This window comes from Pelobates fuscus, chromosome 4 (assembly GCF_036172605.1).
Source record: "Pelobates fuscus isolate aPelFus1 chromosome 4, aPelFus1.pri, whole genome shotgun sequence".
NCBI lineage: Eukaryota > Metazoa > Chordata > Amphibia > Anura > Pelobatidae > Pelobates > Pelobates fuscus.
In genome coordinates, this window is record NC_086320.1 from 272670808 (window position 1) to 272697664 (window position 26857).

Sequence of the window (26857 nt, forward strand, 5' to 3'; positions counted from 1 at the left end):
TTGCTGAACTTCATTGGTTCATTGGTATGGAATAAAATAAATGACCTTTGTAGAAGGTCATAGGTAACCTGCAATAGAACACACTTCTTATGGAACGTGTAACATTCTACAAACAATATGGCTTTAAGCTGCGAGTTAGGAAAAGATTATAACTGCTCAATTTCAAAATAATGCCAATTTTTATTGTAATGCAGGCAAATGGTTTTCAAAAAACGCCACAGTAGAAAATATTTTAGTAAAGAAAAGCCAAGGGGTAATCCTAGAACAAAGTTTTACAAATGAAGCAAGTAATTCTTCTGACTGCCCCAAAATTGACTCATATTTATAGATTTTCTTTAGAACTGCACCAGTTTTGCCTGCTAATTATGCCCTTGAAAGTATGCATTTCCAAGGTATACACTTAGAAATCCTGGAGTTATTTATGCAGAAAAAAACGCTTAAACCTACATATACTGCTTGTGATACATGTTCCAAATATATAACAAACGGTTTGCATTTTGCTCTTACATAGCTTACACTGCATTTGTATTCAATAACATACAGCATACTAACTGTCAATGCATGCCACTATTTATCATTTGGTTGAACCAGTTAATATTCCCTAATGTGAAAGTACCAGACATAATAGCACACTCTGGCAATTCAAAGTTTCAAGCCTACTTCACTCAAAGTGTCATGTTACAAAATGAATATGTTGTCAAATACTTCATTCTATGTCAAATATTTCCTTCGCTCAAACTTTTAGACAACCAGTGCTTAACTCTGTTAAATTACCTTATAATGGTTGTAAAAGGAAAACATTAGAGTTGAGAATGTTATTCTATCATGTGGTAGCGGTATCGAAAATATGTAGGAAAAAAAGTAATATATATACATATATATATATATATGTATATATATATATATATATATATATATTTGTACTGAATTATTTTACTAATACTAATATTTCACCAAATACTATAAACTATTGCTTGATGTTTTTGAGTGCATCTTAATAGTTCTACTGTATTGAAATAGATAAGCTTTGTAAGGATTTTATTAACCATGCCAATGCATATTTCCAGTCTTATATTCCTAATGTGTTTTATACCCTACCTCCTAAAGACTGTAAGCTCGTTTGAGCAGTGTCCTCTTCAACCTATTGTTCCTGTAAGTTTTCCTGTAATTGTCCTATTTATGGTTAAACCCTCCCTAATAATATTGTAAAGCGCTACGGAATCTGTTGGCACTATATATATGGCGATGATAATAATAATAAAAATATGCAGATGTGGGGGTTTTATTTAATGAACATTTTCCCTTATAGCTATGATATTTGGGGATAAAGTCATAGGAGTGTTGTTCACAAGTAAGCTTACATGGGAGCTCTGTGGAAGGGGGTCCACAGCCCACCAGGAACAGCAAAAACATAGAGGTCCACAGGCGTCACAACATAGGGTGAAGGCAAAAAAATATATTTATTGGAGATCAAAAAAGACAAAAAAAATACAGATACAACGTTTAGGCCTAGATGCCGTAGTCATATCACCATCAGTGGTCTTTGCAAATTATGCAAAGTCACCAGACGGTGACAATTCCACTTTAACACCTTCTTTTACAACAATGGGCTGCTTTCTCTTCGCAGAATATAATAGAGTTTACTCTACTTACTGAATAGGAATTCCTCTATTGAAGTATATGAAAAAAATGCTATTGAGTAAGTAGAGTAAACTCTTACTCTATAAGAGAATCCAGTCCAACGTGTTTTGGTTTTGCATTGCTAGTAGATATTGCTGGCACAAAAGTACTATACATTCATAAGAAAGCAACATTTAAAAACATTTTTCATTTTAAATGTTATATATTCAAGTGAACACTAGAACAAAAAAAAAAAAAATGAAATGCATCAGATCTGAAAATGCAAACCTTTCATTCAGTTCAGTGAACTGGATTTGAAGATAACTGACAATTATTTGTTGCAACAAAATGGCTTTTGAGCTGAATTGCAGGATGTTTGTACATCTCTAACGGAATAATATTGCAGTTGTTTTTTCTCTCTTTTTTTTTTATAAAGATAGGCATTGTTTATTGAGTTGCAGTAATTCTACCATACTCCCATGTTCATATATGTTTTGTTGTATTTGGCATGATTATTATTGAAGCTGGGAACTATACTCAGGTGAGTCACCATATTGATCTCCTTCACTTCACCAGATGGAAAATGAATGGATGTGCAAAAGAAATGATCATATTGTGCCAGGGGTACTACTTAGCATGGATGGCCAGATAAACACATATATAGTTTTGATTGACAAGATCTCTAGGAGAATCAGAGACTCTGGATCAAAGCGGCAGGATTCTTATGTATGGTTATTTTTTACTTATACATTTTAAAAGCATGTTGTATGTTCATGGCTACTGTATCTATAAAAGCCACAATAGCAAGCAGTAGATATATCTAACTTTGTATTTGTATATTGTTACTTACTTGCATGTTGTGTTTGCATTGTTCCACTAAACTAAAGTCCACAATTTTACATTAGAAAAAAACACTACTAAGAAATAAAAAAAGTGAAGGCTTGATACAATCTCCACTTTCGACAATCTGATGAGTGCTATACAATGTATATAAATGGGACTGAAGGAACAGTCCAAACACCTAAAACATTTTAGCTTTCTGAAGTTTTTTATGTGTGAAGTGTTTCCTCTTATTTTCATTTTACAAAAAGTGCAGTATTCAATAGAAACTGTGTTTATAACTTAACTTTTTTACAACACCCCACTGTCAGTTAAACTACAGGGAAAGACTGGTCATTTTTAAATGGTAGATTAAACTCAACAGACAGACAATTGCCTTAGACAGTAGTACAAAGATAGGTAAGGCTGCACCAATAAAGTAGGCAGTAAATATAAAAATAAAAATAGAGTCTCACTAATATAGCAGGATAAAATAAGGGTATAATCCACTGGAATAGGTAGTCAAAGATAAAGTCTCACTAATATAGCAGGATAGGGTAGGGGTGCAATCCTCAGGAGTTGATCCGTCGGGATGTTTAAAATATCTGTATATGTGGAGAGGCAAAAGGGAGATACAGAAAACAACTAATAGTGCAATGAGCCAAGATCCAGGGATAAAATGTATGAAAAAAGTAGGTAGTAAACTCACAATTGCTTAGACAACCTGCCTTGCACAGACTTCTCCTTGAGCTGCATTGAAAAGTCTGTGATTGGACAGCCACGGAAAAGTCTGGGTTGGGAAGAAGGAGATGGCTTGCAAAGGCTGTATAGAAGAGATCCGCAGATTTTGCAACCTGTTTTTAGATATACCGCCAATATAAAAAATGCATGCATGTCCATTTTTCAGTATTCCTTCAATTTTCATATTAATATTTTCCTCTGATCCTCAACCCACTCAAAATTGAAAGAACACTTATCATACGATAATGCCGTACATGTTCATCTCTATATTCTGCAAGCCAAGTTATTTTCAAAAGTATCAAGTAAATTGTATTTACTTTGATTCCTGCAATAGTGCCGTATTGACATAAAATTGTTTTTATAATGGTGATTAATAATTAATCCTTTAACAATTAAGGCAATTGTTCAACTTTGGAGGCAAAACAAAACATAGCATTTGTGCTATGTCTGTTCTACCATAAATTGAGGATTTCTCTTCAAGTACCCCCATACATTTTTTTTAAGGCAAGAATGGCTTTATTTCTATATCCTATATGTATACCTAACACAATAGTAAGTATGTATAAAAAAAAATGTAAAAAAAAAACACATTATATTTACATTTGTAAGTGTAAGCATCGTATTACACTATATTTTATTTTCACATGGTACAAGTTAAATAATACTGATTTGACAGTTATGGTGTTCCGGCAAAGATCCATCATTGTTTTTATTGCTTATTAGATATATTCTTTGAACAAAAATTTAATTCTAAACTAATTGACTGCAATGGTTTGCACAGGAAAATCTCAAATGAGTAAATCTGTGAGTATATTCACATAACCAAAAAGACAACAATTAAGAATGGCAAATGCAAATTTTAGATTAAAACAAATACACTGGAATAATTCACAAACTTCCCTAATATTCCAGTTCATCTAGTTCATAATTCTTAATTTAGTGAACAATCCCCATAGCTGTAGCGTGTCTATTATAACAAACCAAAATTCCTCTTTGAACTACAATATCACAAAAAATAAATAAATTACAACTTACACCTAAATTAAAGTTATTTTAGATTTTGAAAAAAAGGCTAAACATAATCCACTTAGCCCAAAAGAATTTCATCTCCAGACATGCATATATTTGATATCATGGGCATAAGAAGAGATTCAGCATAGTCATTTCCTCCTCAGGGATACATCAGCATAAAGTTGAAAATGCAATCTTCTCCTCTCTGGAAAAATAACACAATTCTGTTTTGTATTCATTACAGAAGCTCACAATATACACAACAAAAACGGTAGATAAGTGAATGCCTAATAAGAAAAACGTGCAAAAATGTGCTATCACTAGTGATGTCCCGAACTGTTCGCCAGCGAATAGTTCCTGGCGAACATCGCTTGTTCGCGTTCACCAAGAACGGCGAACATATGAGCTGCTGGGTCCGCCCCTATTCGTCATCATTGAGTCAACTTTGACCCTGTACCTCACAGTCAGCAGACACATTCCAGTCAATCAGCAGCAGACCCTCCCTCCCAGACCCTCCCACCTCCTGGACAGCATCCATTGTACATTCATTGTGAAGCTGCATTCTTAGTGAGAGGAGGGACAGTGTAGCTGCTGCTGATTTGATAGGGAAATTGATAGCTAGGCTAGTGTATTCAGTGTCCACTACAGTCCTGAAGGACTCATCTGATCTCTGCTGTAAGGACAGCACCCCAAAATCCCTTTTTAGGGCTAGAACATCAGTCTGCTTTTTTTTTTTCTGTGTAATGTAATTGCAGTTGCCTGCCTGCCAGCCTGTGTGTCAGGCTCACAGCATATACTGTGCCCACTTGCCCAGTGCCACCACTCACTCACTGGTGTCACAATAGCTTACATTAAAAAAAAAAAAATTGTGACTGTAATATAATAGCAGTCAGTTTCCTTCACAAATGTGCATTTCAGGGCCTGCCCAGTGCCACCACTCACTCACTGGTGTCACAATAGCTTGCATTTAAAAAAAAACAAAAAACTTTTTGGACTGTAATATAATAGCAGTCAGTTTCCTTCACGAGTGTGCGTTTCAGGGCCTGCCCAGTGCCACCACTCACTCATATCTGGTGTCCCAAAAGCTTGTATTTAAGAAAAACTAAACTTTTTGGACTGTAATATAATAGCAGTCAGTGTGATAGAATGTATTCCAAGGCTCAAGCTTATAGGTGTCATATAATGATATCCTATATTAAAATTGGCTAACTTGGAATTAGGAAATGCTTGATGCTTGAACAACACTTAAGACCATATATGTCTAAGTTCCGGGAGCAGAGAGCCCCCATCTAAGATGTCTCTACTCTAATCTTTTTGTTCTCTCTTACCTTGAAACTTATGTTATGTGTACATGACGCTCATCCCTATGTCTTATCTGTACTCCCTTGCTATTACTGTTCTAAGAGTATTTGCACGTAAGCACTTTTTAATGTATAAAACCCAGCTGATGAATAAAACGTCAGAGGCTTATTTTGAATACCAACAGGTGTCTGGTGTCTAATTCTCGCTTCTCCAAGTGCACTTGTAACAACAATTTGGGCTTCCTCTGAATATAACAAAGATCATTATTTGGATCCACAACAATTTGGTGCCGACACCCGGGATCAGACGAATCCAGTTCATCCGGACCCAGAAGGGTTGGCTCGGAGCCCAGACGGTTAATCTGCTGCAGCGGGTAAGAAAAAGCTTTTATTTTTCTACCTATAAATGATTTTGACTCTCTGGTGCTCTTTGAAACCCCTGTCCGGGTGGGTAAGGATTTTAAAAACGTCTGATCTAAAGAACTTGTGTTCTGTGGTATTATGGTTATATTCAGGTGGAGGTTGTGTTATGTCTTGTGAAAGGAATCTTGAGATAGTGGATTCTAACTGTGGCTTGTAAGTTATTTTTATTGTTTGCCTTGTCATTTGTTTTATAATTTGAGTTAGAATCCTCCAAGGGCAGATCTCCTGATCTGTGTTTAGAAGACAGAACTGTGAAAATTCCACTGCATTGGTCATAAATGTTTTAAATACACTGTTATTGTATAGTTTGTCTTGTGTAAGGAAGTAACTAACCCTTACAAGTTTTAAGATGGGTAGCTCTGAAAGTACCCAAGGGGGATTTACGGCTTTGACTATTGTCAAGCATCACAAAGGACAAGGAGCAATTAAGAATGTTAAGAGGTTACTTAAGAAAGCTGGCATGCCCTCAGAGGGCACTCTAGGCCCACATATATGGAGTGGATTTATGGCAAATTACAGAGGTTGGTTAGAAGATAATAACTTAGTAGAAGTTGAACAAAAATGGCATGATACTGCTGTTGAATTAACTAAATGTGGTTGTAGAGAAACCACCAGGAAAGGTGTACCATATTATCAATGTTTTGGACCTTTAGGGTCCCAGAGTAGGCAGGATCCTGGGAAGAATCTTGTAAACCCACCCCTTTACCAGGATAATGCCTTTGGTCCCTAAAGGCCAGGCGATTTCCCTTTTACGGAGATCAAAACCTCTCTTTCCAGTAATATTACGCAGTGGGACTTCATATGGTGTCCCAGTAAGACCTATGGGTTCATTAGAGCAGGAAGATAGTCCAGACTTAAAGGAACCCCTAGTTTCCCCCATAGTCACCCCAGTGTGGCCATTAGCTCCACAATTTTCACATGAGAACAGACAGCCAAGCTCAGGTATACAATACTGGCAAGAATATAAGCCCTGGACACCCAGTGAACAACTGGTAATAATACAGCAGCTGGCAGATGTTGAAAAGGCCCCTTTAGCTCTAGTCCAGTCTCTATCCACAATTCAAGCTATTTACCAGTGTACTTGGATGGATTTAAAACAGATTGTGGCACTAAAAGCTGGCCCCATTTGGGCTAGAATAATTGCTAAATATACTGATGCCCATGAAGATAACCTCAGAAAAAGCAACATGCAAACAGATGAATGGTTTAGAACCAAGTTTGCATCTGGAGCATGCTATGTCACTGCAATGAGAGAAGGGGCTAAAGTAAAGACAGAGGAACTAGCCCATAAATTAGGAGATATATTAGAAGGGAAAGATGAACCTGTAGAAACATTCTTCACCAGACTATAGATGGCTTGGGAGGCATTGGGTTACACAGATATTGAAACCACTTCGACCAGACTGCTTATTAACTGCTTCATGGATGGTATCCACATACCCATAAGGACTGGTCTCCAAAATGCTAGACCTGAGTGGATAAGTTTAACCTATGGTGATCTGGTGAAGGTGGCTAGAGGAGTGGAAGCTAATTTAAATACTAGAAAGAGAAGCACACCTCTAATGGCTGTAACTGTCCCTAGAGCTGGTGACAGAAGGCAGGTAGACTGCTGGAATTGTGGCAGGAAAGGACACATTAAACGTAACTGCAAGTGTCCTCCTAAAAATAAAAAACCCCAGGATTCTAATGATAACTTCCAAGACAGCCAACCACCTCCACCACCTCCCCCCCCCCAATAGGAAATTTGCAAACCAGTGTCCCTACATATTATAAATATCCCTGACTCTGCAGGACCCTCACCCATTATCAATGTTACACTACCCGGGACCGAATAGTCCCTTTCCTGTTGGACACTCCTGTGATATACTGTCTGCTCTTAGTGCAAATATCCAGTATAGCCCCACTGGAAAAGTAACATTGTCTGTGCCTTTGAAGGACAAACAAATGATATCTCTTTCAAATGTTCTGGCAACTCTCACTATGCCCAGCCATGTGCCAGAACCTACCATTGACTTGTCCTCAGTCCCTGATTCCTTATGGGCTACAGGGAAGACAGATACAGGCAGACTCTCTGTGCCCCCAATCAAGGTGAATCTCCTGCCTGGAGCCAAACCTCCCTACCAAAAACAATACCCCCTAAGCCCAGCACAGGAAGATGTTATTTCACAATCTGTGCAAGAGTTTCTGCAGGCAGGGGTAGTTGTCCAGACCACCTCCCCTTGTAACACACCATTGTACCCAATTAAGAAAAAGAAAGAGAAAGGTAAACCTGTGGTATACCGTATGGTACATGATTTGAGGGCAATTAATGCTGTAACTGAACTGATTGCCCTAATGTTCCCAACCCACACACCTTGTTGGCACAAATACCACCTTCCTCTAAGGTATTTACTGTTATTGACTTGGCAAATGCATTTTTCAGTGTCCCCCTGGATCCCGACAGTCAGTTTTTATTTGCATTCACATTTTACATCCATCTACATTACTTCCCCTGGATTTAAAAGAGGGGAGTGGGAATGGTACTTCTGATCTTTTTGTAAATTCACTTTCACCAGATGAGTTAGCTGATGCCCAGGTACCCCATGATTGTGCAGCACTAATGGCACAAGAAACAGCAGTTTTTTTGCATGTCATTGATTCTCCATTATCTAATGCAGATTTTGAGTTTTTTGTAGATGGTTCCAGATAAGCTGATGAGAAGAGTAATTTCCACACTGGATATGCTGTAGTCTCTGCACATGAGGTAATAAAAGCTGAACCACTCACTCCTCACTGCTCTGCACAGGAGGCAGAGCTGAAGGCACTCGCTGAAGCGTGTAAAATGGCTTCTGGTAAGACTGCTAATATTTATGCAGACTCTCGCTATGCTTTTGGTATAGCCCATGATTTTGGCCCTATATGGCGGGCTTGTGATTTTCTCACCTCAGCAGGAACTCCAATCAAGAATTCTGAAGCCGTGAGTGCACTTATGGACGCTATCCTGTTACCCACTCAAGTAGGCATCATCAAGGTGGCAGCTCACGTGAAGATCACAGATGAAATTTCAAGAGGAAACCACAGAGCAGATGAAGCTGCCAAGCAAGCAGCAATTCAAGTTCATCCCTCTACAGGTAATACCTTCCTACAAGTTGTTCTTACAGATGATGCCGTTGACTATAATATACTGTTGAGCTTACAAAGACAGGCAAGCAAGGAAGAACATGACCTCTGGAGGAAACAAGATGCAGAACCTGATGATGACAGAATGTGGAAGAAAGGTAAAAGACTGTGTTTGCCACGAGTATTGTACCCCATGATGGCCCAGATTGCCCATGGACCTACACATCTATCCAAGATGCACATGAACAGCATAGTAAACACCCATTGGGTAGCACCCGGATTTACTGTTGTAGCAGCTAAACACACCCAAGCTTGCATGATTTGTGCTAGAAACAATCCAGGACAGGCAGATAGACTATATTCAACTACCTAAGGTAGGAGTGTATGAATATGTGTTGGTGTGCATTGATCTCTTTTCAGGTTGGCCTGAGGCCTACCCAGTGTCGAAAGCCACAACAAAGATCACAGCAAGTAAGCTTCTGAAGGAACTGGTGTGTAGATATGGAGTACTTGAAGTGATTGAAAGTGACAGAGGTAGCCATTTCACTGGGGAAATAATGCAAGAAATTATGAAAGCCTTAGGGATCAGTCAGGCCTTCCACACCCCTTATCACCCCCAGAGTAGTGGGAACGTAGAAAGGGCACATGGCACCTTAAAGAACAAGATTGCAAAAGCCATGCAAGACACAGGGAAGCCCTGGACTGAATGCCTTCCCCTAGCACTCTTTTCTATGAGATTCACCCTCAATTCCAGACATGGCCTATCCCCTTTTGAGATCCTGTTTGGATGTGCCCCAAAGACAGGCCTCTATTTTCCCCAAACCCTCCAGATGCACCAAAGATTAGACAGGGTGCATAAACAAGTCTTTGATTCAATTCCAGATCCAGACTCTGACTCTGCAACTCACAAACTGCAGCCTGGTGATTGGTTGGTGATAAAGAGGCATGTGAGAAAAGGACTTGAACCACGTTTTGATGGTCCATTCCAAGTGCTCTTGACTACGGCTACCTCGGTAAAACTAGAAGGAAAAGCCATGTGGATACACGCCAGTCACTGTAAACAAGTCACTCCGACTGATCCACCAACATGAAGCTGTTCTTATCCTTTACCATTTTATGCTCTGTTCAGATATGCTACTCTGACTTGAGACCAGAAAATAATAATGCATGGCAGGAAAATATATATGGTTGCAGATAGAAAAAGCTTTTAATTTAACCTCCTTTTGCCTCAACCCTCTCCTCATTACTGAAAACGCCATAGAATCTTGTCTTATAGCTGTCCCTACCCCCATCTCACTGTTGAGGAAGTACCTACATACCCATAGACCCCATAAATCTCTACAACTATATTCTTATGCCTTCAACCCACTGGTAGGCAAGCCCCCCCTAGCCCTGAAGACAATTAATGTGACAGGCGCTGAACTATGTTGGTCTTTTTCATGTAATTGTTCAAGAGACCCTAATACTGAATCCCTGTTTTGCCCCACATGGTGGAAAAATACCACAAATTGTAGAGCCTTGAGCACCACTATGAATTGTACCAAAACTCACCAATTTATGAGTTACCACTACAATGTCTATCTTCCTAAAGGATGGACTTTCTCCTGTGGAAATATTACTTATGCTTATGTCCCAGGTAACATTACAGGAGGTTCTCGCCTAACCATGACCATGTTTTCCAAATCTGACCTGATCACTAAAACCGCCCAGCTACACAAACTGCTGAGAGACAGGAGAGATGTTAAAAACACCCTTACTTCAGATTGTAACCCTGAAATCACTCTCTTATCCAAAGCTGAATACTCTGCCCTAGCGTACACCTTGGTAGGAGTCCCAGGCTTAGCACTGTATAATACCCGAGTAGTTAATGCTGTAGCCTGTTCCCTTGCAAAAGGTTCAAATGCCACTTCACAGGCCCTAGCAGAGCTACTTATGGACAACCAGGCAAATAAGAAGGCAATCCTTGAGAATAGAGCAGCCATTGACTACTTACTAATGAAACCCTCCTACTAATCTTCAGATCGACTACCATCTTATGCAACTTTGTTCTAGTTTTTATTTCAGCAGCTACTAACATCTAAGAAAGATTTATTCCACTGGTCCAGCATTATACATGGCAAGCTGCCTGTATATGTTTCACCAGTCCTGAGTTAACTGACATCTACTCTCTAAGTGTCAGCTCACTCTGCTGTAATTACCGTCTAGATGCCTCATTTATTTGTCAGTTATTGAGACCTATTTAAAACCCTGCATACTTAAGAGATATTAAGGGATACCTATGCTATGTGATCAATAGTTAGCCCTTATCAGAAGAATCTGTAAGCTACCTAGTTTTTTACTTGAGCCAATCGTTCTGTTTAAACACTAAATTATTTAGCTCTATTATCAAGCACTATTTTGCTATTACCTCTGTTCAGTAGCTTTAAAATATTCAATCATCAGCATTGGCCGTCATTCAATTGATCTTATTGTTATGATTACATACCTGCCAATCTACCTGTGTTTCTTACCAGTCCTGCTTTAACTGGCACTGAGTTTAAGCGGTTTCAGCACTTATAAGATCCTTAGTTTCTGATCCAGATATATGTAATGAAAGGCAGGCAAGACAGTTTTCTAATGTAAGTAGGGGTCTGGCACAATAACATTTTTTTCATTTTATAACAACTTATTTATTTTTCGATTTTATTAACCGAGCATTCTGTCTGGCAGTTATCAGTCTGGCACTGCTGACATTGGGATAGTCAGCTATGAATATTCTATTTCTATTTTTGGCTGTCTATGTACACCATCTTTTTGCCTTTCTATTTCCACTTGGGGTTACCCCCTGTTTCTTTAGGGTACCTAGTAGTTGGCTCTACCTCTGTTCTCTTTTTTGTTAGTTAAGATGGCCCCTTATCTAAAATGCCCCCCTATGTATACTCCTATAACCAAAACCCCTCCACTACTTTCTCCTAGCCCATTACATTACACACGCTCCATGCCTGCCTCCTAGCAATGTCAAGGCCCATTCCCCTTAGCTACGCTGCTCCATGGGCTACAGGCTAGGAGGCAATCCAATAATAAAGCAGGACACAAGACTGAATATTGTAGATATGACAGAGATAACAGAGAAGGGGGGACAAAATAAAGGTTAATTATAAATAAAAGTAAGGGGGGGGGATTCAAATGAGAGAGATTGCAAATATGGGCTTTAACATTTTTAAATGGAAGTCACCAGAAATGGATAAGAATAAAAAAAGAAAATAAATAAATTTATATAATTTAATAGACAGAGAAGATTATGGGAAATGGGTTAGCAAAATATGTAGGAAGAAATGGCAAGGTAGAATTTATGAAAATGTAAACAGAAACAAGAAAAGATGAACCCATGTGTGAGGTTAATGGGTAAATACAGACTAATTAATATAGTCTGTTCTATAGCCACTAATCTAATGTTTAGTAAAAGTTAAAGTACTGCAATTTACCACAAAGACTATTTTTACTTGAAGACTTGTAGCCCAAATAACCATCACTAACATTTGTAAAAGTGGCAGGTAGAATTGTTTAAGCAGGGGCATTGCTAGAGGAGTGATGTACTGTACGGTCTCTATGGATGGGATCCTAAAAAGCTTCAGCTCTGATTTTGGCATGCTTTTATTGTTATCACCGAGTCCCTTGTAATACCATGAGAGAAAAAACAACTCCAATAAGAATTTGTTATGTTACTATAATGCACCATTTGTGGAGTTAATTCTACACACAAAGTGGGTGTGTTGCTATTTTTAATGTATGCACAGATTAAATATTGCTATTGGGATTAATGCTGCAAATAACGGGTTAATACAGCATGCTGTGCAAGTAATAAAGAATTTGTTAAAATGAATAAATATAATCTTATATAATACTCTTAATCCATTTAAAGATTTGGTGTCACAATTGAATTCATAAAATATGTTACAGTTTTGGGTTTTGCACAGGTCATGGCATTTTGGGAAGGGGCTTATACCACTACATGTGATAGAAACCATTGCTTTTATCATTGGATCCAAGTCCCTTGTTTTCATTGCCATCTAACAACATCCATGTGTTTAACTGAATTAATTACACATACAGCCAGTAGCATAAATAGTTGAAACAAATTATTGATAACTTGAACATTGTAAATTTAAAACTGGACCCATCATGATTAGTTCACTTTAACATAAGTCAGTCCCAAATACATTGAATACATCATATATCACAGAAATATATGATGTTTTCAATATAGAATTTTTAAATATTAACTCATTTTAACTACAGTGCCCCTATGTCTTCATCTTCAGCGAGCTCCGCATGGTCTCCGCATGGTCTCTTTTTTGATTTTCCTGTTAGGTACACTTCCCATTGCAGGACAAAGCTCCTCTGTGATGCCGACACACTGGTCTCAGTGCCAGCATGCTAATCACTCCATTCCTATAAAACCCAGCCTGCGCGAGCAGTGTTAACGAGAGAGTTACCATAAGCACCACAAAGCATGCCTGTGGAAGGTCTATTCTGCTCTTCCTTGTCAGACAACTCCTCAGCATAGACTTCATGCCAAAGATTTAACTGACAGGTGGGTGAAATACCTATTTTAAAATATGTTTTTCTCCCAATCTATTCATGTGGTAGAAAATCTGCTAGCAAAATGTATAGATGAAATGTTGTGATCTTTCAAAAGAGCATATGATATAGGTATCATATTTGGTAACCTTAACCTCTACACCAATAAAAGATTATGCCATCATAACAGTCTGGTGGGAGTTACTTCTCCTCAGACGTGCAGAGTTTGTGTTATAATTAGGATTACTGGAAGACTGGCTGTGGATCCCTTAATCACTTACTCACATACCATTCATTTCCAAGCTGGGCTGTTTGCATGCAAACATATACTAATATTTAAGAATCCTATTCCCAAACTGAGCATCTTACTACTGAAAAAAACATGTTTTGGATCTATTTACTTAAGAGTGAGCTGAGAGGTGCCTTTAAGTGCATATTGCAAAAAAATTGTGAGTCTTGAAAAAATAGATTGATTAAAATACTTTATATCTATGGGTAGGGTACCAGTTTGACCCCTTTCACTATTAGTATAATGATGATGAATCATGCCAAATTAGGTCAAATACCTTCATGGTACCCACACTCCTCTCCAGACACTAGGCCAGGGACAGGCACCATTCAGCACTCAAAATGTTATGGACTACATCTCCCATAATGCTCAACATTCTAACACAGCATCATAGGAGATGTAGTCCAGAACACCCAGAATGCCAAAAGTTGCCTACTCTGCACTAGACAACCACCTTAAAACACTTTATGGTTAATCTGGCTATGGGTAAAAAAAAAAATCTCTTATGCATTTGATATTTTTCTTTTCTTTCTCTATTGCAACTGATATTCTATGTTTTATATATTTATTCTGTATTTTATATTATGTTATGAATTGCGACTCCTACCACATCACTAAGACACACACAACTTGCTGTTTAGTAAATAGCGCCCTTAGAATATTTTCTCTCAGTGGACACATTTAGAATTCACGTTATATATTTTTATCTGTGCAATACAGTTTAAATCTATTACAGCAGATGCATTTTTTGCTTCTGTGCTTCTTCAAAGAGCAGCATAGAATGTATCAGAGAGCTCCTGCCGCTAATGTAGGAAGTGGAACCCATCAATTACGTGAATAATTTACATTTATCTTGACTTGCAACCATTATCAACATCAGTATATTTGCTGACAGAGTTATTAGACTGATCTAAGCAATCATAATTTATGTACACCACTGAAAATAAGCAAACAAATCCTTTCATCCTATAGCTTATTTAAGAAGATTTTTTTAATACTTGATTTCACAAATAATAAATCACAATAGAGCCTATTTACCAAACAGTGAGTTATGCTGAGTTAAAAAAAAATAACTATAATTTATATTTAAATAGTCGGAAAAAAAAAAATCTTATTTCCTGAATTTGTTTATTTTGGCTATTTTGAAGTGTTTGCACATTTACATCATTATTTACTAAAGTGTGATTTTTATTTTTTTGGAAATCAAAAGTGGATTCAAAGTGAATTTCAATTTTTTGGACAAATAAGACAAATTGGAAACATTATCAAGTTTAGCTCTGTTTCCATTTTGACTTCAGTTTCACTATTATTTGGCCCACAATCTGCAATTCTTTTTGAATGTACTTTGAATTACCAACAAGTCATACTTCAATAAATAGCCCCAAATACAATGAACAGAGCCTTATGCTTAAAACAAACTATCTTGCCGCCATTAATGACAATTCTATAACTTGTTTTACATATGTAAAAGAAATCATGACAACTACAATTGTATATATATTATATATATATAACCTTTTTGTTTTCAATAGATCCTTGCACTCAGACTATATAAGTAAGTCCTGTGCCGGGTGCTATAAGCCAGGGCTAATAGGTACAAAAGTATCAGGACTTATATTCTTTCCAGGATTAAATTATCATACTTTATTGGAAATCAATTAAAATGTAGATCGACATTTAAGTCCCAATACGACACTTTCATCAGGATCAAAAGTGCTCAGGATCCTCAGGATCTCCCCTGAGGAAGGCTAAATGCCAAAACACTGGGGAGTGAGTCTCTGGGTTAGTATACCCTTTATTCTTTATTATTCTGGATTTATAGTGAGCACTTTAGTGCCTGGGTTCATGTGGCTGTTTATATGGTTTATTCTCTGCGTATGTGCACTTTATATTGTAGGTGTATTTCATCTTGTATTTTGAATAATTATTTTTCTATGCAATACTATATGGTGTGCTTTGAGTTTATTTCTCTTTCTATGTGATTTGTGGATCTGGAGGGGCACAGGTTATTTCTTACTTATTAAGCACCCTGCACTTTTATGGCTGCATGTTGCACGCATTAATCCACATCTGTAGAGCGTTATCTATACTTTGTATGTATATAATGTTGACACTTGACCAAGGGATTGCAAAAATAAGCAAAACAGGCCAAAATGACTAAACAAGATAACTATATAAGTTGGAGAATGTTTCTAGTTCACCTATTTTTGCATAACATCTGCAATTCCTAAGTCAATATGTTTGTCAATTGCTACAACCGTATGTCAATTGCTACAACCATTCAAAATGTTTTCTACTGTAGTCTTAACCTGATATTTCTGAAAGTTATTCACAGCTTCATTAAAGGAACACTTAAGTGTCCGCAATAGAAACATGTATTCCTGACACGATATTCCTAGAGTGGCTGCTTAGGTGACCACCAACCCCAATTGCAGTAAAAAGGTGATTTTACTCAGCTTTTATCCCATGCCACACTGGTCTCACCATGGCTGGACCTGCTTCCATGGCTGAGATCAATCTCTGTTTAAAATGTGAAAGGTAAGTTACTATCTAACTATTTAGGAAAATTATCTTGACTCTCTTTTAGCCATTGACATAATAAGCTCTGCCTTTCCCATTTGATTTCAGCAGAGAGAGCAATAGAAGGATAGAAGGAGAGCAAGAGAAGAGGAGAAATGCAAGCATGTCTGTTCCTCCGCTTCCAGTCCAATGTGTACGCTGGTTCTGGCTGGACTGAACTCAATTGTAATATCAATTGCTAAATATTTACGATACATTTAAATAAAATAGAACATCACACAAAGGAAGGTTTGCACGAGTTATAGATGAATGTCAGTGTTTTATTCAGTTGTGACAGCTCTTCTTTAAAATAACATCTTCTGTGCTACAGCAGAGAGCCAATAAGTGCAGCTCTATTCCACGACATTGAAACAAACCATATTTAAATAAACAATAAAAAAATATAACTGTCACATCTTGCCTTTCCACTCAGATGCATGTGTTCATCCACAGTGCAGCATGTTTGAAGGTGAAACTATGTGTATGGAGTCCTTTCAACATAGGAGTTTTCTCACCAGGGGGAATTAGAGTGTTAATGGTACTCATTTTGTCATTTATGGAAGGTTAAAGGAACATTCCAACATTAAAGACAAATACATAAATGTAATTTATATTTAGTCCCTCTTGCTTTTTAATTAAAAAAAAAAAGTACATTCCTTTTTTTTTCATAGGGGTAATTCAGCAGTTGTGGGATTTATAAATATTAATTGATATAATGTGCTTAATTATTCTAATACTTGGTGTCAAAGTATGATTCATAGAACATGTTATGGTTTAGGGTTGGACATAGGTGGTGGCATAAGACAGGATTTTAAGATGGATTTAGATTAATTATAGTGGGAAGGGCCATAACATATACCTTTGGGCTAGAATCCCCACCACCAGTTTTTGTTGTTGTTTTTTTGCCACCAAGATACATCATTGTGTTTCAATAATAAATAAGCACGTTTCACTTATGATTGTATTATTATTTTAATTATAATGAATGCTATCATTGTTATTATTGTTAAATCCTCCTGTGTTAAAATAAACAGTTCAGTTAAGAAATGTCTTGGGGTTTATGTTAATGTTATACACTATTATAGTTAGTGTAACATTTAAAAACTCTAATAGTGCTAGAGCAATAAAAACTATACAATAAAATATACATTTAAAAAAACAAACAAAAAAAATCCTAAAATGTCATCCTTCGCTCTGATTAATTTGACTACAGAATTCTCTCAGACTGAGGATAAAAATAGACCATTGAGGGATATCATTAGATTATTTCTGTTTCTGTAGTTTAAATGCAAAGGGATAAATGCATTAAAAAGCAGGTAAAGTTCATGAGAGCAAATCCATTTTTTGTGCCCATATCCTAAGGTCTGCCACGGTCTGCCAGTCATGAGTGAAGTGTCTATCGATGTGTCAGGAATCAAACTAGAAAAGAAACATAAATAAAACAAAAGAAACATGAATAAAGAAAACAAAATGAAGGGCATGAAAAAAAAAATGGCTAGCTCTACTGCTGTTATGTGATGACACAAACCTAATTGTAAAATAAAGAAATAATGCTGATCATTCATTGTGAAGGACTTTGCAAATTGATTTCACACATCTGGAAATACACCAATCAGTCAATGTCTAAATGTGATGCTCCTGAAAGATCAACCATTTAAAATACTGAACACTCCGTTATGCTGATTCGAAGGGGAAAAAAAATCTGCTTAAAATGATTGTAGCTTGCATATTAGTACGGTTTTCAAGAATAATGAATACATACATTAGTTTAGGTAAATAATGCTCAATGTGTTGTGATGGGAAAACCAACTTTTATAGAACGTGAACAATTGCAATCTTACAATTACAATTGTTTATACAGCATCAAAACAGTCTGCAGCTCTGTGCAATAGATAAACCAAGACAAATTATTAATTCCCACAAAAACATGTTTAACATACGAGAACAGTAGGTGGAGAAGGTCTTGCCAAGATGAGTTTACTATCTAATCTGCAATCTTGTTGTTGTGGGGTAGGCAACCTTTGGCACTACAGGTGTTGTAGACTACAACTTTCCTGATACTTTGCCAGCACTTTGGCTGTTACAACATTATGGAGGTGAATTCCACAACATCTGGAGTGCCAAAGGTTGCCTACCACTAGTGTACACAAATATTCAAACAGCAGTGGTTTGTATTCAACTTCCTCAATTGAAATGAGTAAAGTTGGAAATTCCAAGTCGAATGCTGATGATGTAACTAATGAACAACCATAGAATAAAAATAAATACTGGCAGGCCTTGATCTGCGAGTAGGCAACTATTTAAAAGTTAAGATAAACATGTATGAGTACAAGTAAGGTCACTTTAATCTCTTCTAAACCAGGAAGCAACTTATAATTATCTCCCTGTGTACACACTATGCAGATCAATAGGTAAGAAGAAAAATTATCAGTAATCTCCAGGATCGCTTATTAACATAAGGAACCTTTTTCAACCATTGAGGTGGTTTCCTCCCCCCCCCCCCCCCCCATAGCTCCCTTAGAAGGCCCTGCCCCCGATCCGCCTCCTTGTTGACATTATTGGAATTTAAAAATTTTAGCCAATACTTTGGATTGGCTGAAATCGGCAAGAAGACGGCGCCAAATGCAGAGCGTGGAGATGCTGAACAGAAGTGTTGCCTACTGTGCAGCTCTGCCCCATGAAGCACCTCCATTGGCCATCTGAGGAGTTGCCACTGGAGGTATCCCTAGAGGGCAGGGTAAACACTGTCTTTTCTCTGAATGCAGTGTTTGCATTAAAAAGCCTGAAGGGAATGATTATACTCACCAGAACAAATACAATAAGCTGTAGTGACTATAGTGTATAGTGCAAGGTTATATAACTGCTTTTGCCATCTCATTTGGACATATGAAATTAAACTCCCATTGCATTCAAAGTGAATTGTATATATAGAGCAATATAAATGGCTGGAACTTTGGCTCTTACAATGATAAAGTAAGGACATGACATAATCAATCAATTTTCTGATCAATTTAAAAATGAATCAAAAGGGGTTCTATGCTGATTGAATCCATTCATTGCTAATTTAATCATTCTGTTTATGGAAGAGTGCCACTAATGCACATATCTACTTATTTTAACTATTTACATACTACCAGGTCAACATTACCACTATTATGCCTATCTATCTACACACAAGGGGGCTAGTAATTAATACATATGTTGAAAAATATGTTTTCAAATAAAGCTGTTATGAATAAAGCACCTAGGTGCTATCATCCTAATGAGGAGAGAGTGTTTTTTTTGCTGCTTCTGTTTTTTTTTTTTTTTTCTTTTTTTTTGTGTAACTATGCTGTTGTCCTAGTGGTTTATTTTTTTAATGTACTGACTGAATAAATGCTTGGGTTTAAGAAGGAGTTTTTAAGCATATGCTGTTTTCCTTTTTGTTATACCATTTACCTACCAGAATGGAGGGATTCTTCAAGCCTAGCTCTTATAATATTAATCATACATATCAATACAGTGTAGACTAATGTTTCGATGTCAACATACGCAATGATGAACATGTGAACCCATCACTTCTTTAATTAGCTTTATGTTTTCACTATTGTAACCTTGCAGACCTGGCATATCACAGAACCATTGTTCATTATTTTACACTGCATGAAGCTAAATTGAACTAAGCACTGATTCCAGGTCCTATTTTATGTCCATGTTATTTGACTGTTCTGTATTTTTGTATATGTATTTGTTTGTTTTAATGTATTTTTTAGCCTGGACTGGTAGTGGTGGATGGGAGATTAATTTTTTTTCCATAATTTAACTGCTTATCGTTGGGTGGTATCATCTTTTTATTTTATTTTTTTAATTTTTATAACTGATATATAGAAGGTTAATAATTAAATTTCTCATCAATATACCATTTAATTTCAGGTGTGATGTAACACTAAGATTTTTTTTTCTCAAAAGCCATGAAATAAACTCCTTACCGTGTTTGATATGTTTAGAATAATTCTATTAATCTTTTTTCTGTAGCAATGACCTATGGTTGAGCCTTGCACTTTAATTAATTAATTAATGTATTTATAAAAAAAAAACAAAAAAAAAAAACCTGAATAACCCTTTGTGTAACTTCAAGGTTCTAATAATGTGAATACTGTGATCACAGAACTGTTTTCCTTTATTTCTGAGAGTTATAGAATAGAAGTACATTTGCTACTGTTTAACCTTGAATTTCAAGCAAACACAATACATGGTAAAGCAACATAGGTAGAGTAAGATTACATGTTCTGTGCAATAAAGTTGTATTGTGTCTGTGATGTTGCTTATTTAGAACTTTAGCTAATGGAAAGAAAAGAAAACACATTAAATTCTTTAAAGAGGAAGTATCGTCTCTGTTAAAATGTAATACATCTTTTAGCACTCCCTACTGGGCAAAACGGTCTTACATCCAATATAAATATGTATCTGTCCATTTTGCTATGTTGTTTATGTCATCACACTTGCTGTGAATGATAATTTATTGTCAGTGTTAAATATTGTTTACTATGCATAGTGAAGTTACAGCACTGCTGTAGATCCTATTTTGTAAGAAAATGCATTTGTTGTATTTCTTGTGTTTTTTTTTACTATGACACACTGTTTTTTTTTTCAAAGGTAGCGGACTCATGGATAACAAGAAATGAAGAAATCAGATTATCTCAACTGTTCCAGCAATGCTCCCTGCCTCGTAGCCATTCAATTCCCCAAGCAACATCATCCATTTATTAGTTTATTCAACACCCACTGTGAGTTGACAGCAAAGTAAAAAGGTCACATTAAGTGTTTTGCATCTACGTACGTAGTTATGACTTAGGTAGTCAGTTATGACTTACTTAAGACTGAAGGTACAAAATGCGTAGTGTGATCTTTAGAAAGGAAGATCTTGCTAAATGTGTCTCTTTTATACAAACTGTTGTTCTTATTTCTATTTTGAGGAATTTACAAAAATAAATTAACAAATGATTTGTTTGAAATATCAAAATTAGGTCACTGGTACCAATTTTATTTTTGTGCGATCGAAGACTCATTTTTCATGAGTGGAGAGCATGGATGACTGCCTGTAGCGTTGAGTTATGGCAGTGATGCTTGAAGGCAACACCAGAGTCATGAACTTTAGCTTAAATCATAAGCAAAGCTCTTAAACACCTTGTTTTTATTTTTATTCCCCAATGTGCTGTGCTCTTAACTGAACTTTATGGTGCTTACGGAACAGAAGAAAGGTAAATCTTGAAGAGTCAGCATTTACATTGGAGACTCTCTGTGGCTTTCAGCAACCAGATCAGTACAGGTTCTTCGACTTTCTACCATACAAAGTGCTGATCATTCTTGAGTAAGGAAATACAGAAGACTGGAATATGAATATCATTATCAGCAGCATCTTGTTTCAAGATATTGATTTTACTCCGGTGTAATGCAGATGCTTCATTTTTGACCCTGGACCAACTATTTATTTTTGCATTACCATTCGAGGCACATGAAAACCATTATGACAAAGTCTGATTGGAATTTGAAATGTTAAACAGGAAAAGAAAACTAATTTAATGAACACATGTGAATGCTACTTTTTGTGTAGTGATGACCTCTCCTGGTTGAAATGTTCATTATTGCTATTTATGGAACTGAAAAGAATAAGAATGGGATTATGTATTAAAAATGCAATTTGAACTGAGAGTAGGTAAATTAACTAAAACAACCGTGTCTTAATGACATGTATGAAATAATGTTCGGATTAGTTTATGTATTATATATTTCGCATCTTGCTTATTTTTTCGTATTTACATATGCTACAATAGTGCAATAGTACAAGATGAGTAAGCTTTAAATATATTATTCAGTGAGTGCTTTTGATTTGAGCGTTTTCTTTTTTATTTGTATATTTGTTTTTTTTTATTTGCTCTTTTTGAAATCAGACATGAAACTTAAAACTAGGTCTGTACGAAAGTCAGCTGTCTTTATTATCCTATCAGTAAATAAAGAAATAATGTAAATTTGGATTGCATTGGAGGCATAACAAGCATTTTCCATCATTAAACTGAATACACTGGTGTACAGTTACTCCTTTGAGTACACACACAGTTAATAGACAGATGACTATGAAATTCTGCATTCTGCAACAGAATTGTGCAAATGCTGCTTCAATGCAACCATTAAGAGTAAATAATTTATGAAGACTGATGTTGCTATTTGAGTGCTAGGTTGCATATATTAGAGACACTGGTGTATTTTCTTTACTGAACCTTTCCATCTGTTATGTAGATAATGTGAATGCTTTATAACTTATCAAGTCTTTACATGCCCCTCATTACCATAAAAAATATTGTCATGTCATGAAACCATTTGTGAGATGCATTGCAATATTAGACACATCTAAATGTAACATTTGTGAAGAATATAGATTTTTGCTACCGTGTAATAATGAAAGAAAAAGCAGTGAAAAAAAAGAGCTGTTTATTATACTTTTTTGTGCTTAATAAAGTGACTTGAACTCAATACAAACTAGTTAACTTTATGTTACATAATTTATTTGCTTTTTCTCCAATATTATATGACGGATTATTTCATAATTACATAGGCTAATGTCATTAAATCACATCCCACAAAGAAGATTTGACTAAAATACCTGATGTATAATAACATATTTGCATTATTTATGGCAAAAAGTATGGTTTAGTTTTGGCAAAGTGTGAGAATATGTTCAATTCTATGTAAAAAAAAATAAAAAAAAATCTCTAATGCATCCACATATTGTATTTGCCTTACAGATAAAAAAAAATGCATACAAGACAGACAGACTTACAATTAATATTGGATAAACAGGAAATTGTTGTGCATTAAATACATCTAAATGTTGTACCATAATCCATAGTTGAGTAAAAGAAACCCATATACCCATTAACTCAGCAAACGAAAAGTTCTGGTGACTTAAGAACTAACATCCACAATTTAGTACAAAAAAAAAAAAAAGGCTTGGAACAAATCTTCAAAATGCTTGAAACAAGAATTTTATATATGTTGCCTGTTTTAAACTGGTTGGGTCCTCATGGTCAGCACAATGTGCTGTATAGTGAATATAATTTGTCAGCGCACAGATCACATTGTGAGAGTAATATGCTTGTAGGAAGGAGTAGAGTTTAATAGAGCCAGCCCAGGTATTTGCAGGGCTAAATGGCAGTAATAATTAATGGTCAGCTGAGAGTCCATTAGTGACATTCTGTAATGAAATAGAATGCACTCACTGTTCTGTGCCTTATTAATAATCATTCAACAACCCAGAAGCATAGTGTATTGATAGGTACCAAATATCACAATCCATTCATGTTAGACAAACAAAGCTACACAAAGTATTCTGCCTTAGACACATTTTATTACACTGGCAAAATAATGTAGAATATATAAAACACACTGACCATTTAACTAGATCTTAAAGGCAAGTAAATACCTTTGTGATGGTCAGAGATTGCTAACCTTTGGCACTTCATGTTCTGTGGACTATGTTTCCCATAATTACTGCTTATTGCCATCTGTAGCCTAATGGCTTGCATCCTGTACTATTGGAGTGGCCAAAAAGTGGCACTCCAGTAGTTGTAAAACTGCAGATCACACAATACTTTGCCTGCTGTATAATTTTGTAGCCCTACAACATGGTTATAGCTCTATATCATGGGGATGGTATTTCTTCAGCGTGGAACTTGCAGTTCTACATCAGCTGAGGTTCTACCCTTTGACCATGCCTGATTTACTTGAAACCAATGGCATTTAGACAATAAAAGAAAATCAAAGCTCTTACTGAAAAAAAATTGATAATTAATGGCGAAAATGGGTAAAATACTAAAGAACGTATTAAAATGTATTATACCTGAATAATAAAAAAATAGTGCAATTTATAGCAACCCAACATTGTATATATTGTCTATAAGGTCCAAAAGCAGTAGTATGTGTATTCAGTGCCAAATAAAAAAAAAAAAAAAAAATCATATAGAGCACATTACTTTTCCTTAACAATATTAGACAACATCCAGCTATTATAAGGGCAAACTAAACTTTTCCACTTGCACTTGATGTACAAGTCAAGGAATAACTGTATCTGATACATCACCCTACAAACCATTAAATAAAACTTCGTGTTAATAGCTTCTTGGCTTCAGTTTCAGATTCACTTTATGCACGTTAACTTCATTTGTCATTTGGCTCATAAAAAACACATCTGCATAAAATCTATCTATGTAGTCTGTTTCAATCCCAAATATAATTAACAGTAAAGCTTGCTGCATCAGATTGGCTCATTTTTTTTTTCTCTCCAAACACTAATATTTAATCAGACAGCTTCAAATAGCACATGTCACCAATGCAATTCTAATTCCCTGACAGATTAAAGCCATGCAGGAATCAACTGGAACTAAAGAGAAAATAGTACAAAGAGGAAATATAATGCAGAACTTTTACAAGAGGCAAACTGTTAGAATCTGTTACACAGGGTGTCTGAGAGTGCTTTTTGATGCATTGCAAGCAGACTGAATCAGATCAAGGTTCTAAGCAGAGAGAGATGAAACCATTAGCTATGTTGCAAGGAACAGTTTGAAACAAGTGAAGAAGTGGGATACACAAAGCTATGATATCGACTTACGGGATGCAGGGGTGGTACTCCAGGCTCTGCAGCAGATGCAGCACAAAATCCCCATGAAGAGAGCAGCGCCCCAGGCTCTGCAAATCCAAATCATGTCTTAATGCTCCCAGGTTAATCTCCAGATCCCACAGGACAGCACTAGAACTTGTCTCAACGCTGTATCCCGCTCTAGGCAGAATAGATGATGTGCTGGGGATGAGGTGGGGATATGGGTATTCTTGAAGGTGATGGTGGGTTGGGACAGGGTTGCTCCTGTTTTTTAAGAATACCAAAACCCACCCACTTTTTTCTTTTTTTTCCTCAGACCCTCAATGGAATATTTAGCATTTCCTCTTCTTTAACATTGAAGTAGCAAACTTGCACTCTTTCTATGGAAGAACTGCATCATGATGAAGGAAACGGGAGGAAATAATGGTAAAACAAACAGGTTGGTCAGAAAATAGCAGTGTATCTTAACAGGAAAATCCCAAAATTGCCAGGTGAAGAGCAGGTTAGGATAGAGATTGAGTCAGGCAATGGATAGGAGAAGTGGTGCTGATGCTGTATCTGCAGTTAAGTCCATCCCACTACACAGACAGGAACAGGCTCAGCTCAGATACACACAGCATACTGTATATATATGCACCCCCACAGCAGGGCAGGCAAGCTGAAGACACTCCCCACACTCACATTCACAAGCACAGCTTCCTGAAAGCCAGCACAGTCACAGCACTGCAGCAGCAGCAGAGCAGCAGTTTAGAGATGCTCCACGCCGGCTCCTTCCCTTCCCGGCTTGTCCATGCACATAAGCTAGTGCAGCATTTTTAAATGCCAGCCCTGATCTTTGAAAGCGAGCAGGGACATTCTCAGCCTGAAGGAGGACGTCTTGTGACACAGCCCTGTGTTGTTTTAATCTCTGCACCAGCTCCTGCAGGCTGATGGAAGGGGGAGGGTACATATTAAAAGGCTGATCAGGGAGACTCTGAGATGCTTGACTTGCTTCATGCAGTTCACTTTGTCATCACTAGATGGCATTTTTCCTGTAGTTGTCTGGTTTTCAAACCCTTCTGTAATGTGTATAATATATTGTTAAACTCACCCTTTCTACCTGCTAAAATTGTTTGATGATATTATTATTATTATTATTATTATTATTATTATTATTATTATTATTATTTTATTTTTTATTATTATTCTGATCATCATAATAACTGGCAATATATTCTATCACACTTTATGATCAAAGTAGTCAACCAACACTTGTATTTTTTATTTGTATTAATTCCTAATCTGCACACATAAACCAGCCAAGGAAACAGACAGAGAAGTAATAGAATCTATCTATCTATCTATCTATCTATCTATCTATCTATCTATCTATCTATCTGTCTGTCTTTCTTTTATCCTGTCTTTTATCTTTTACAGTCTGTCAACTTTTATCCATTATCTGTCTAAATTATTTCCATATTATCTTTTTGTATTTGATTTTAATATTTATTTTTCTTACTATTTATTATGTAATGTTTGCACACTATATCTAATTATATTAAAGTTTATTGGTCATAAACACATATGAACTGCCAATCCGCATTATTTTCGGCACTCTCCTGGTCTAAACTTCACAGTGGTCTGGATCGAACATTGTTGTGCAATGTACTTTTGGTTGTACAGATTGCAGAAATGTACATTCACAAACTTGGATTTATGCAAATCCTCAGAGCCTATAAAAACCACAGGGGGAAGAAAAGAAATATTAAGAACTGCAGGTCAAACATACACATATTGTTCAGTGACACAAGAGAAATTAATATC

The 26857-nt window shown here is 36.4% G+C and overlaps 1 protein-coding gene across 2 annotated transcripts in view; it reads right to left on the reverse strand.

Moving 5' to 3' along the window:
- CNTNAP2 (contactin associated protein 2) overlaps positions 1-25463 on the reverse strand; it is a 1581556-nt gene extending 1556093 nt beyond the window's left edge. For both annotated transcript variants that reach the window (XM_063452116.1, XM_063452115.1), the window contains exon 1: positions 25067-25463. In XM_063452116.1, coding sequence (XP_063308186.1) covers positions 25067-25160 — 94 coding nt within the window. In that variant the 5' untranslated portion in view covers positions 25161-25463. The remainder of the gene's footprint in view (positions 1-25066) is intronic.
- Between the last annotated feature and the right edge of the window lie 1394 nt (positions 25464-26857).